At 40.5% G+C, this 13603-nt stretch overlaps 1 protein-coding gene and 1 pseudogene across 1 annotated transcript in view; one reads left to right on the top strand and one right to left on the bottom strand.

Moving 5' to 3' along the window:
* The window catches only part of LOC119288123 (haloacid dehalogenase-like hydrolase domain-containing protein 3), a 51205-nt gene extending 47794 nt beyond the window's left edge, over positions 1–3411 (top strand). Inside the window, exons 2-9 of the mRNA XM_037567748.1 lie at positions 1674–1944; positions 2022–2104; positions 2230–2313; positions 2395–2470; positions 2620–2692; positions 2799–2872; positions 3068–3161; positions 3342–3411. Coding sequence (XP_037423645.1) covers positions 1719–1944; positions 2022–2104; positions 2230–2313; positions 2395–2470; positions 2620–2692; positions 2799–2872; positions 3068–3161; positions 3342–3411 — 780 coding nt within the window. The 5' untranslated portion in view covers positions 1674–1718. The remainder of the gene's footprint in view (positions 1–1673; positions 1945–2021; positions 2105–2229; positions 2314–2394; positions 2471–2619; positions 2693–2798; positions 2873–3067; positions 3162–3341) is intronic.
* A 9232-nt stretch (positions 3412–12643) lies between these two features.
* On the bottom strand, positions 12644–13079 carry LOC119289859 (annotated as a pseudogene).
* Between the last annotated feature and the right edge of the window lie 524 nt (positions 13080–13603).

The following is a 13603-nucleotide window of genomic DNA, read 5'->3' as shown; positions in this document are numbered from 1 at the left end:
GACACACACACACACACTAATGGCGCATCTGGTCACAGTGCGCCATTACTAGTCTAAACTAGTAATGGCGCACCTGGCCTGTGTGCGTCATTAGTAGTTTTGCAAAAAAAAGAATAAAAAAAAACAACAGTAATGGCGCACGATCTGCCTCGTGCGCCATTACTAGTGCACTTCGACCGGATGCGCCATTAGTATGTATGGAAAAATGAAAAAAAAAATTATACTAGTGGCGCACCTTGTCTCTGGTGCGCCATTAGTGTCTTCCACACTAATGGCGCATCACCGACTGGTGCACCATTAGTACATAGTAGTGGCGCACTGGTTCCTCGGTGCGCCATTAGTATCAATCCTATCTATAGCCCTTTTCCTAGTAGTGTGTTATCTTCTTCTTTTTTCTGTCCTGATTTTTACTGACCGAGTTGTTTGTGACTAGTACTATATGTCAATGATTACTGTGTTGGAGCTAGTACTGGAAAAAAGAACGTTGTAACATAATACAGTACATGCTGAAATTGCTAAACTCTGTATTGTTTAGCATGGCTGGATGGCAGGGGTCACCACTCACCAGGATAGATCCACAACATTGCATTGTTCTTCTTACTGCAGCTTGCAGATGAATTTTGTGTTAGTAACACGGAGGATTCTCCTGTGTTGTTCAGTATAAGATACCTGTGCAAAAAAATTAAATTAAATTAAATTGAGCAAGCCTGTGCAATTTGTGTAGCCTAAATAAGATATCTGTTTCTCATTGCCTTCATTGAATATGATTTCTTGCTTATAGTCAGAATGACATCCCTAAAAGAAAGTCAACCAATTCTTTCGCTAATTGTTATATTCTTTAATTTTCTATCATGTTTGTCTCCCCTGTTTAACATTTCCCATGCTCTAGTTTTGTGACAATATATTAGAATAGCTGATGCTTGTTGCGCGAGAGGAGGATATGTCACCACTCACCAGGATATATAGATCCACAGCTTTGCATTGTTCTTGCTACAGCTAGCAGATAAATTTTTGTGGTCATTACACGGATGATGCTCCTATATAAGATACCTGTGCAGAAGCAACAACAAAATTTGAACAAGCCTGTGCAACTTGTGTAGCCTAAGCAAGAGATCTGTTTCTTGCACCCTTCTCTGAATAATATTTGTTGCTTACCGTCCGAATGATGTTTGCCGAAAGAAAGTTCAACCGATTCTTTGGCTAACTGTTATATTCTTTAATTTTATATTATCATGTTCGTCTCCCCTGTTTAACATTTTTATCCTCTAGTTTTGTGAGTGATAATGTATTTAGAATAGCGGATGCTTGTTGCGCGAGAGGAAGATATGTTAGCTACGTTGATGGAGGGCATCGTCATGTGAACCATATGTATTTTGCGTGATCCATGTCTTTTGTGACAATATATTATGCTGTCATTCTCTATTATATTATTTATACGTGTGCAACACTGTAAAAAAGGTGTTGAAAAAGTTTTTTTTTCAATATGATCATTGAAATGTCAATTGGTGTACAATTTACTGCTTTATGGTTTATTAGCATCTAAACAGTTTTTCACGCCTTAGTGGTACTGCAGACAATTCCTACCAAATCTATACTTTCACAGTTGTCTCAGCCAAACAACTTCTAGCTTTCCCACAGTTCTCACCTCACAACAGATTTCTTGGAATTCACAGCTCAGCCAAACACAACCTTCGTCTCGCCGGCGAGAGCTTCTCGCGATGCCTGCCACGTTGATGCGCTGCCCCCTCCTACTCGGGCGGCACCCGGTGACCGCCCTCCGACACTCCTCCTCCTCCCGCATGCGTCGTGTGCGCAGAGCCACGGGGGGTGGGAGCCAGGGGCGGCCACCGGCGTATGGTGGGCTGCTACTCGATGCTGGTGGCACGCTGCTGCAGTTGGCGCAGCCGGTCGCCAAGACATATGCAGCCCTCGGCCGTCCATACGGTTCGGACATCCCCTAGAAAAACCAGCTTTGTTTTCTCATGTGCTAAGGTCCTGTGCGGTTCACCGTTCTTCTCCAGGTGTGAGGAAACCCGAAAAGTACATCATGGAGGGATTCAAGCGTGCTTTCTCGGCGCCATGGCCCAAGACGCTCAGGTACCAGGTAACCCCCGTGGGCGGAATATAATTGCTTCACAAAATAGCAATGTTGCATATATTAGTACACTGCGCAACTGTGGCTTGATTGTTGTTGAGGGGATGATATGCTGGACTGGCTTGTCATGTCAGGGTGATGGGCGACCATTCTGGAGGATTGTCGTCGCGGAAGCAACTGACTGCACAAACAATGATTATTTCGAAGAAGTATATCAGGTATCTCAAGACCGGCATTGTTTCCTCTGGACTCTGCTACTTGTGTAATGTGGCTAACAATGAATTGTTCTTATCTGTTAGTACTATGCACATGGAGATGCATGGCGTCTGCCTGGTGGAGCTTACAGAACACTGCGTGATTTAAAAAAACCTGGAGGTCATACATCCCATGTATCTTCTTCTTTTTCGTTTTATATTATTCAGTAGTTTACATGAAGTTGTTTTTAAAATCCCCATTGGGACTCCTGTATGACCCTAATTAATCTGTACAGATGGCTCATGTTAATAATAATGTCTTGGTTTCAGTTAAGCTAGCTGTCGTATCTAACTTCGACACACGGCTAAGGAAATTGCTCAAGGATCTCAATGTCTCACATATGTAAGTGCTCACCACTACTGTCGAAATACCTCGATCTTGGTTCATTATGATTGGTTTTGTTTCTCTTGAGTAATGGCCATGCGGTAAATGACCTTGAGCTGTCCAGGTTTGATGCCATTGTGGTATCATCAGAGGTTGGATATGAGAAACCTGCTCCAGAGATCTTCAAAATAGCATTAGGTATTCCAGAGTTTAATTCATTCAAGCTAAGTTTTATATACGTATTTGAAGTGTAACAATAGTATGCGTGATTCTGGACACACCTTTGTTCTGAAGGGTAATTACTTTGAGCGACACCCACAAACAAGAAGCTTCAGCACAGTGTGCTTACTTGGACTAAATTATGTAACTAGTTCTCATATTCCTGTGTGGCAGACCAAATTGGTGTGGAAGCCAGAAATGCAGTACACGTAGGAGATGATGAAACTGCAGATAAGGCGGGTGCTAACGCTATTGGACTCAAGTGCTGGTATGCAATTTTCTTTCATACATTGTGGTTTCTTCCCCGTGCAGACATCGTGTTTCAATAGTATCGGGTATTATTAATTTATCTGGACAAAAAGCGAAGGAAAAAAAAACATTATTGAATATCTGGTTCGGTGGCTGACCGGCTAGCTAACTGATTGTTACTGATGTTGTCCATTTTTAGGCTGTGGGGAGAAGATGTGAAGAAATTTTCTGAGATACAGCACCGGATCGTAGCAAAAGGCTCACGATGAGTGCAGGGCATTGTCTCTGTTTGCCTGATTTGTTCATTTGATTGCAAAGTGGCCCTAATAAAAGTTGTGATTTTGCCAAATATATCTGTTTCTCCGCACGGTCTGTTGACGTCCTTGTAATAAGCGCTGAGAAGAAGAATGCTACTTGTGGTACACGTGCAAATACTTTCCGGACCTGATGATCATCTTCATCATCGCCCTGTCCGGTGATCTTCGCGCATATACCAGACTAATTTGGACACGTTGATGAACTGACTTTTCGTTTTCGCCAAGCTGATGTATGATGCATGTATGCTAGTGTTGTCAAGATTGACCAAGTATGTTGCATCGACAGCCACAAAGGGTTTGCTGGCTGAGGTGAAACCGCGTCGTCCATCATCACAAGACAAGAGGAAGAAACTCGAAGGCAATTGCTTGAGGTCTACATCATTGTAGGTCCAACAGTAGGCGCGCTGAATTTTAGGCACTACATTTGGTTGCGTGCTGAATTTTTTTGCGGGAATTTTTTTGATCTATTCATCTTCATATGCCAGTACAACGAATACCTCCCTGATGCCTTAAACATTAGCAGAAATATTTTGCACCATTATTCTATACGCAAAACAAACACAATGCAGACCAGATACCATCAAAGACCTGACTTGCTTGTTTTATGCAAGGAAGATGTGCCCAGCTTCTCAAAAAAAAAAAAGGAAAAAAAAAGAGAGAGATGGCCCTAGCTTTGTGTTCCAACCAAAGTCCGGTCTTCTCATCAAGAAGCTCCGACACATGAGCGATATTCGTGGAATGTGTGGACATCTCTACCTTGTTTGGGAAGGTCAACTTTAAGCATTGTTTTCGATCGGCAAATCAAGCGGCAGATGTGCTAGCTATTTTTGTTATTGTAATAAACTTTCTTCTAGTTGGTCTGACGAGCCTTCAGATTGTCTGGTGAGGAAGCTCGTAGACGATGTATCATTATGCATTAATTAATAAAGCTAGCCATGAAGGCCTTCCCTTAAAAAAAAGCTCCGACACATGCTTAAGATCATTACCATAGTCCTTTGTCCGTTCAAAAAAAGGGTCCTCGTGCCTTGCGCTATTTTCTTTTATCAAATCATCCAACAATCGAGCAAGAAATGTGCATATGTATGAGCGCATGCGTTCTGTACTGTGTAAAGAAAAAACAATCGAGCCGCAAATTACCTTATGAACCGAAGGGGATTCTTTGGGTTTAGTAATTTTCAACAAGTGAACTAGTGGCTCTTTTTATCCCCTCTTCCGAATCTTACCATGCCACATCGGGTAACACCCTCACAATAAACCTAGAGCACATTCAAGATGAAAATCTATAAGCAAGAAAATAACTGCATACTCTGTGAATTTGGAGTTTGCTAACCACGTCTGCCATTCGGTAATAACTACACACTATATGAGCACAAAAATAATATTTTGAAATACGAGACTTATTGAGAACAAGGAAAGATAGATTGCAATGACATCACTTCTTAACGTGAACATATATGTTTACGAGTTGAACCAACTGAAGACATCATGATTTGTACAAGCTCAATTGGACAAAGGGAGTGTTGAAAAATCTAGTATATTTTTTTGTCCCAACACGAAAGTGGAAGATAAGGCGCATATATGTACTATTCTGAACATTATGACTGAAGCTCTCAATGACAATATTTGGGTCTGCCTTCAAATGTGGGTATGGACAAAAGTGATTGTTTCCAATTCTTAATAGACCGAATTGTTATGAAAATCAGCGGTTGGAAGGAAAAGTTGCTATCAGCAGGAGGAAAGGAAATCCTTCTCAAATCGGTTGTACAAGCTATCCCAACTTATGCAATGTCCGTCTTTAAAATTCCTAAAAAGATTTATAAAGGAATCATTGACGCGATGTCACATTTTTGGTGGGGTGACAAAGACAATCAGAATAGAATGCATTGGATGGCATGGTGGAAGATGTGTGTACCAAAAGACCAAGGAGGAATGGGTTTTCGAGACATACATTGTTTCAATCTGGCCTTGTTAGCCAAACAAGCGTGGCGCCTGCTTGATAACCCTGATTCACTATGTGCTACAATTTTGAGAGCTAAATATTTTCCAGATGGAGATTTAATGAATGCGAGTCTGAAAAAAGGATCCTCTTTCACGTGGCAAAGCATTATGGCCGGAGTGGATTCTCTCAAAAATGGTTATATTTGGAGAGTTGGTAATGGACAGAATATTGATATCTGGAGAGATGCATGGATCCCGAATGGGGAAAATAGGAAAATTATCACTCCTAGAAGAGGGCAGCTTCTAACAAAAGTTGTTGATCTTATAGATCCAATCAACAATTGCTGGGATGAAGATTTGGTAAGACAAATGTTGTGGCCAATTGATGTCCAGAGAGTGCTTACGATCCCCCTCCCCACGTATGACATGTCGGATTTCATAGCTTGGAGCTTTACAAAGAATGGACTGTTCACGGTTCGTTCTGCTTATCTGGAGGAATGGAAAGCCCAACATGGGAGGAAATTGCAACACTCAGATGGCATTGGAGGAATAAATGTCAATACTATTTGGAGCAAGATTTGGAAATTATCTTGTCCAGCAAAAGTGAAGATCTTTATTTGGCGTACCTTACATGGAACCCTCCCATGTCGTGCTACACTTGCTAATAGACATATGAAAGTTTCGCCCACCTACCCATCGTGTTCGAACGGGCATGAAGATACTAAACACTTATTATTTTTATGTCAAAAGGCAAAAGAGGTGTGGGAGAAACTGGGATTGCACAAAGCCATTAAAAAAGCCTGTGCGGTCGATCGTGCGGGAGAGGCAGTACTTGAATTTCTAATTTTTATGCCAGAACATGAGCTATCTATATTGGGCACACAGAATGTTCGCGAACTGATCGCTATAACAGCCTGGTATTTATGATGGGAAAGACGTTCGCTAGTTCATCACGGGAAGACCCAAGATGCATACCAAATTTCGATGGGAGTCCATGCTATAACGACGAACTATGTTATTGCCCAGTCCTCCAAGGCAACAAATAAAATAGAGGGATGGACGAGACCCCCTCTAGGTTTTGTGAAATTAAATGTCGATGCTTCTTTCGATCAAGACATGCTTAGATGCACAAGGGACCTGTACTTAGAGATGATAAAGGAAGATTTATTGTTGGAGGGAATTGGAAGATGGATTGGTGTGCAGATGTTTTAACAACAGAAGCCATGTCACTACGTTTTGGCTTATTACTTGCACAAAAGGCAGGAAGTAACCGACTTGTTGTTAACTCCGACAATATGGAAGTAATTGACACGATGAAGAATGGAGGACATACAGCGGGAGCGGCGGGAGCTGTGTTTGATGATTGTTATTTATTGGCTTGTGATTTTTCGTTAGTTAGATTTGAACACTGTAATAGGAAGGCAAATAAAGTGGCTCATGAAGTTGCTAGAGTAGCCAAATTTTCTGAGACAAGGGACTGGTTTGAGGAACCTATGAACGATATTGTAAATTTTCTTATAGACGATGTAACCATTATTACCAATAAATAAAGAGGATGTTTTATTTCAAAAAAAGGACCTTCATCTCCTCTGTGCATTTGAATGAAGATGCCACCATTGCAACCACGGATCGAGGCTTGCAGCTAGCATATAACCTAGTAGTACTCCCTCCTTTCTGGTTTATTGGGCTCATCTCATTTTCTTGGTTTATTCATAGTATAGGTCTTATTTTCACTTCTTTCCACCACATGTTCACATTCCAAGGTGCATTAAATTGATACATGCAAGGATTAAAAGAAACTAACCAATGCATGTAACCATTCCTACTCATTTCGTGGTCATCCATGCATACACTGTAATTAATGCAGATTAAAGTTTGAGTAAGTTTTTAAACTACAAGATACATTCCTCCACTCACCATCTATCTTGGTTGATGAGATTTCAGATTTAAGCCCTTAAACCGGAAAGGAGGGAGTACGTCATAAGATTACAAGTTTCAAACACAATTTTATTATAAGCCATAATTCAGGAGCCATACGACTTACATGGAAAGTCTCAACAAGTCCTATTCAACTCCCATCTAGAAAACAATGTATCTTGTCATTTAAACAATAAATCAAAACATCCAACACATCATATCATTAGTGCAATAAAATTTCTGTGAAATTCATCTTGAACCCAAACATGTCGTCAAAAGATGAAAATTCTGAAGTGCGAAAAAAGAACCATGACAAAAAGATGCACGAGTCATGCCACAACATCCACAGAATCTACAGTTAATAGCAAAGCCCTGCTATAGCATAATCTCTAGTTTAACACACGAGGATTCAACAAAAGTGTAGCATGATAAACTTCACCTGAAAAACTGTCAGGTTGATGACATCTAGCATAGAGCAATCTGGCTTTGATAAACAACTATGCAAGTCTCCTTGTCCCGTCATTCTGCTCTATTGGCCAGCAAGGCTGACAAGAACACCCCACGTAGAGGCTTCCTTCATGTTGCCTTCTTCTTCGGCACCATTGCCCCCCCCCCCTTTAGGATCCAGATCTTGTACTTGAGCTCAAACTCAGTCATCTCTTTTTACATTCAAAACTAGAAGAGTGATGGATCTGCCACCTCCTCAAATTTTAAAGATGAGATCTATCAGGACTAGCCCTTGGTGGTTCAGTTTTATAGAAGAAACACTTCGGCAACATAACACTGAGTCCAAGACTCGAACACTGGTGGGAAAGCATGCTTATGCTGCTAGCCACTTGAGCGACGCTTGGTTCTCAGCTTCTCCAATTTTTTGAGTGTTGAATCCCTGTCAATGGGAACCATATGGAGCAAAGCTTTTGCCTGAGCACGATAATCATAATCTGTCAAAGAATATATAGACCATACTATCGCACCCCCAACCACGTCACCAGCAACAAAATCAATGGTACTCAATGACCCAGAGTGCTAACCATGTCTCGCTAGCTTTCACTCCAGAGAGTTGGGAGCAAGAACATTGGAGTAGAAACCAGAAACTCTTGGCATCGAACTTGGACAGTCCATAGCCCCCGACTAGGTCAATCTATGCCAGCCTTGCCACCTCAACACACTCTTCAAGGTAGTCATCCAATACCACACGTGGCATCCCTATTCGACAAGTTACCGTCACGCTAATCACTAGAGCCATCATACCACTTTTAATAAAAAAAATGTGTATCAGTCTGCTAACCCTCTATTCGTGTCAATACACAGTTCTTCCAGGATAGTTCATACAAATCATTTGCTTGTTGCACATTAGTCATTCACAAAAAATCCAAAATAATAGCTCCAAATTACATAAAATAATATTGTATTAATATTATGAAATAATAAACATCTCATGGTAGTGTTTTACAAAGTTATTGTACAACACATAATATTACAGATTTCAGTTAAAATATAATGAATTTACAATAGAAAAAAGATAGATAATCTAATTCAAAAGTGATGAGATCATCCTCTAGTTAGACTACTTTCAAAGATAATAATATTCTATAAAAAATTCTCCGTATGCTCTACATTTATATTCTACACTTCAGTGTTCCAGCGACTTCTTCACACTTATGTTAAAAAGTCGAATCTACAAGGTCAATATGTCAATACTATTATAATTAATATTTTCACATGTTTTTGTACTAAAATTTTATATTTATTTTAACTTATTTTTAACATACCAACAAGTTTAATATTTTATTTAACAACTGACATGGTAACCACATAACAATGATGCATAAAAATATTTATAATGTAATTTTTATTGAGTTGCAATATATCAAAAGTTTAGTTTTGCTAAATTTAAACTGTATAATGTAACAAATGTTTTCTTTGAATTATTTGTTTTTACTTATTAGTTATACTATATAAAAGAATTGCTTCTACTAAATTAATATTTGTAGGATGTAACAAACTTCTAGTTTAATCATGTTTTGGCAATTGCATAAATTATAGTGCATACATAAATTTGTATGTACATGTGTTCATATATATTTTAATATCATAATATCATGGCAGCGATCACTAGAGAGTAAATGCAAACAAAAATATATTAGTGACTTCTAGTGCATTATTAGATAAACAATTTTATAGAAACTTGTGGAGTATAACTTATGCTGTTGGCAAATGTCTCGCAAGCTGAGTTCAGTCATATGTTGTCAACATGTATGCTAAGCAAGCAGGCTCATCATACTCATCCTCATTAGGCGCCCGCCACTAGGTGATTAGGATTTCTACCCCTAAAAAAAGAAAAGGTGATTAGGTTTTCTCCTCCTCCCATCCATGTCGCCGTCGGTCGTCCCCACCCCATATGGCCTTAATTTGGGCAGTGGAGGGGCAGAGGACCCCGCCCCACCGTCAGCGGGAAGGGCACCGCCCGTACTCTTGTTAGGTTCAACATGTTGGTTGGGGTTGTTTAGTGGTGGCGATGTCCCTCGGTATAAATATTGTCTCCCACGTATGATTCCCACCCCGTTGTGTGTCTAGCTTCATCGGAGGACGTGTGGAGGTATGATTCCGTAGGACCCTGTGAGATTAGGTCGGTGCTGGTCTTTGATGGTTTTGTTTGGATCTAGTCTTCGCTCGTGTGTTTATGACTTCCTTCAATACGGTTTCCGATGTAAATGTACCCATTTCGCCTAGAGAGCATATTTTTCAAACCCACAGAAAGTGATGCCTAGTAAGGAGATTTTTGCATGAACTTGCCATCTCAAGAGTTCCAGTTTCCAGATCAAATCGTAGAGGTGATTAAAAAAAACAATAATAAAACAAATATGCTAGGGCTAAAGGTTTTACCTCCAGCCGTGTATTTGCACGTCATGGCAGAAGCACAAGCCATGATCAAGAAGGGCTATATGGTTGTGGATGTCGCTAGCGTCCAAGAAGCCTAGTTTTCGGCTATGATCAAAGCGCAAGTGGAAGCATCAAAAGTCGTCCCCTCATGAGAGGTCACTTCCAAACGGAGGAAGCCAAAGAAAGTAAACTGTGTTCCAATTTCGATCTAGAATTATTTTGATTTGTCTTTCTAGCTCAATTTTGATTAGTCGTTCTAGGTCATTTCTGATTTGTCGTTCCAGGTCAATTTCAGTTTCAATGATATGGTCAGCAGAATGTGCAGTTTCTTTGTGTGTACAATGAACACAAACACCGACGGGTGGGTCCTCAAGAATATGGAGTTCTACGTATGGTGACTTTGTGTTTGCGCATAGCCTCGGCAACTTCAAGAAAATTATGGAGCGCGCTCCAAAACGGTTTTAGAGGATGTGAAATATGGCGCATCTGCTAGAGTTGCTCTAAGTGTTTTGTCCGTTAAAAAAGGCCTTAGTGCCTTGCGCTATATTCTTTTACCAGAACAATCAACTAACAAATTACCTTATGTCCTGAAGGAGATTCTTTGGTGAGTAATTTTCAACAAGTCGACTAGTGGCTCTTTTTATTTCCTCTTATAAAGCCTAACATTCCACTTCAGCAGGCAACACCCTCAGAATAAACCTAGAGTACATTCAGATGAAAATCTATAAGCAAGAGAATAACTGCACGCTCTACATGAGCACATAAATCATATCTTGAAACATGAGACTTACTGGGAACAAGGAATGATAGATTGCAATAACATCAATTGTGAACCTGAACACATGTTTGCGAGTTGAAGTAGCCAAAGACATCATGATATGTACAATCTCAAATGAACCAGGATTTCCATCTCCTTTCTGCATTTGAATGAGGATACCACCGTTACAACCAGATCAACGCTTGCAAAATGGCTTTGTTTGAAGTACGATAGTTTTCATCAGATAAGTTGTACATAAACAAGAGTGAGGCAAACGAGAAAAATATATGGGTCTAGCACTGTTGCATCATTTTCTTATATTAGGGAGTTGTTTCTAGAAGAAACGGTCATGCAGTACAGAAGATTTTGATTCTGAATCGACAGCCTCAGCGCCACGTTAATTAAAAATAGTGCCTAAAATGCATATCACAGAACTCTCTCTCTCTCTCACTCTCTCTCACCAAACGAGCTGAATCCTCACAAGACTTTTCACCTAACTGCACAGAAATGTGGTAACCACCAACCAGAATAAAACAAGTACCATTGTAGTTAACGCTAGAGTTAACCTCTGAAGCTAGTTATGAAGAGGCTGAAATACTGATATGGGCAAAGGATGTGGAGGAAGGCAAGACGTTATGAGCATCCCTAACTCTGAACTAATTCAAACTTCTTCCATGTGGTTGTGGTTCAGGAAAAAACAGTGGCAAGAAATGGAGTAGGATCCTGCAAAACAACTACTTAGGAGCTACGAATATACATTCCATGCTTTGATCTTAAAAATAAATATAAGATATTTAATTAAGGAGGCACCAAGAATTTCTTTTTTAGCACATGTAGCTAAATCTAATCAGTTGCATAGGTTGTTACATGGATTAGTATTTTCTAACAGAAGGGAGAACCTTGTACTACATATTTTTAAACTGCAACTAAATTCAGAAAAGGAACAGACTTTTTCCCTGTTCCCCAGTAGTTTCAGGTCCTCATCAATTGAAGAGATCATCAATAGGTTTGTCACTACACGCGTTTGTCAGGTTTACAACTGACCTCTGTTGGTTTATCGGTGGCCTCTGTTAGTTCATCTGTTGGGCTCTTTTGGTTCTGTGTTGAGAAAGCAGAGGATCTTCTACACGTTTCATGAGCAGTTTCTGTTGTCCTTGCTGGCTACTCCCAAGGTAGCATGCAATGCAAGTACCTCTTGTTGCTGCTCAGATGACTTGGCTTCAACTTTATCTGCATCATTCCCATTGCTGGCCTATCCTCCTCCACTTGGCGGTATACGACTTATTACATGGAAAGTCTTATCAGGTCCTGTTCAACTCTGATCTAGAAAAAATCATCTATCTTGTCATTTATTTATTTAAACAACAGATCGAAACATCTGATATTGCCTAACATTTCAGTGCAGTAAAATTTCTATGAAATTCATCTTGAACGAAACATGTCATCAACACATGAAACATTTCTCAAGCGCAAAAAGACAACCATGATCAAAGGTGCGGGAGTCATGCGCAAAATCTGCAGTTACCAGCATATAGCATAATCTCTAGTTTTACACATGAGGATTTGAGACTACATCATAAGTGCAGCATGACAAAATACCTTGGAAACGGTCAGTCAGGTTGGTACATAGCAATCTGGCTTTGATAAACAACTATGCAAAAGTCTCCTTCCTTGTCCCGTCGTTCTGCTCTACTGGCCTACAGGGCCGACAAGAACACCCTGCGCAGTGGCTTCCATCCTGCTGCCTTCCTCCTCAGCACCGCTGTCGCCCCCCTTCCGGATCCTGATCTTGTACTTGAGCTCAAACTCGGTCATCTCTTTCTTCTTCGTTTCCAGAGCCTCCTTCATGCGAGCCACCACCTCTTCAAGGCCCTCCTTGTTCCGGTGCACCGCGGGCAGCACTTCCTTGATGGTCCTCTCAACCAAGACTCCACCAATCATTCTGTAGCACCACCTCGTGGGGTCCAGGGGCTCTATGGCGCCAATCACGAGAGAGTGCTCGCTCACTTCCATTTCCAGCTCCGTGATCTTGGTGCACAGCTGGTTCATTTCAGTTCGCATGTTCGCATAAGTGTTTGCAACCACTTGCTCGTTTTAAGGGTTCGCCACCTGCCCTGCTTGCCATTCTCCCTGTGATGTACTAACAGCAAAAAGAGAAACCTGCAGAGAGAAAATGAACATTCTTTTTAAAATCAAAAGCAGGTAAACAGTACTCCCTCCGTAAACTAATATAAGAGCGTTTAGATTACTATTTTAGTGATCTAAACACTCTTATATTAGTTTACAGAGGGAGTATATTGCAGCGGCAAACTAGCCGGGTGATAATGTCTCAGAAGATCATTGTTCAGGTAGAGAAGAGATTTTTTTTAATAACAGTCCTAACACACAGAGATGGGAATAATCACTAAGACTTGAGACTCAAAAGACAAATAATACCGCTGTAGTAAAAAAATTGCCAGGAGCATCAACGCCAAACACATTGCTGAAGCATACCAACAGCAAGCAGATCTTGTGACAAGTATATTGAAGCAATTAACCAATGGAGTGTTTCCAGAAATATCATGAGAAGAAGTTGATGTCCGCCTCTCTGCACAGAAAATAGATAAAGTATCCAATCATAAACTTCTGATAGATTCCATACACCATGCT

The sequence above is a fragment of the Triticum dicoccoides genome, chromosome 4A, assembly GCF_002162155.2.
Source record: "Triticum dicoccoides isolate Atlit2015 ecotype Zavitan chromosome 4A, WEW_v2.0, whole genome shotgun sequence".
NCBI lineage: Eukaryota > Viridiplantae > Streptophyta > Magnoliopsida > Poales > Poaceae > Triticum > Triticum dicoccoides.
The sequence above is the reverse complement of the archived record's forward strand: the minus strand, read 5'-3'. Positions and strand labels throughout refer to the sequence as shown.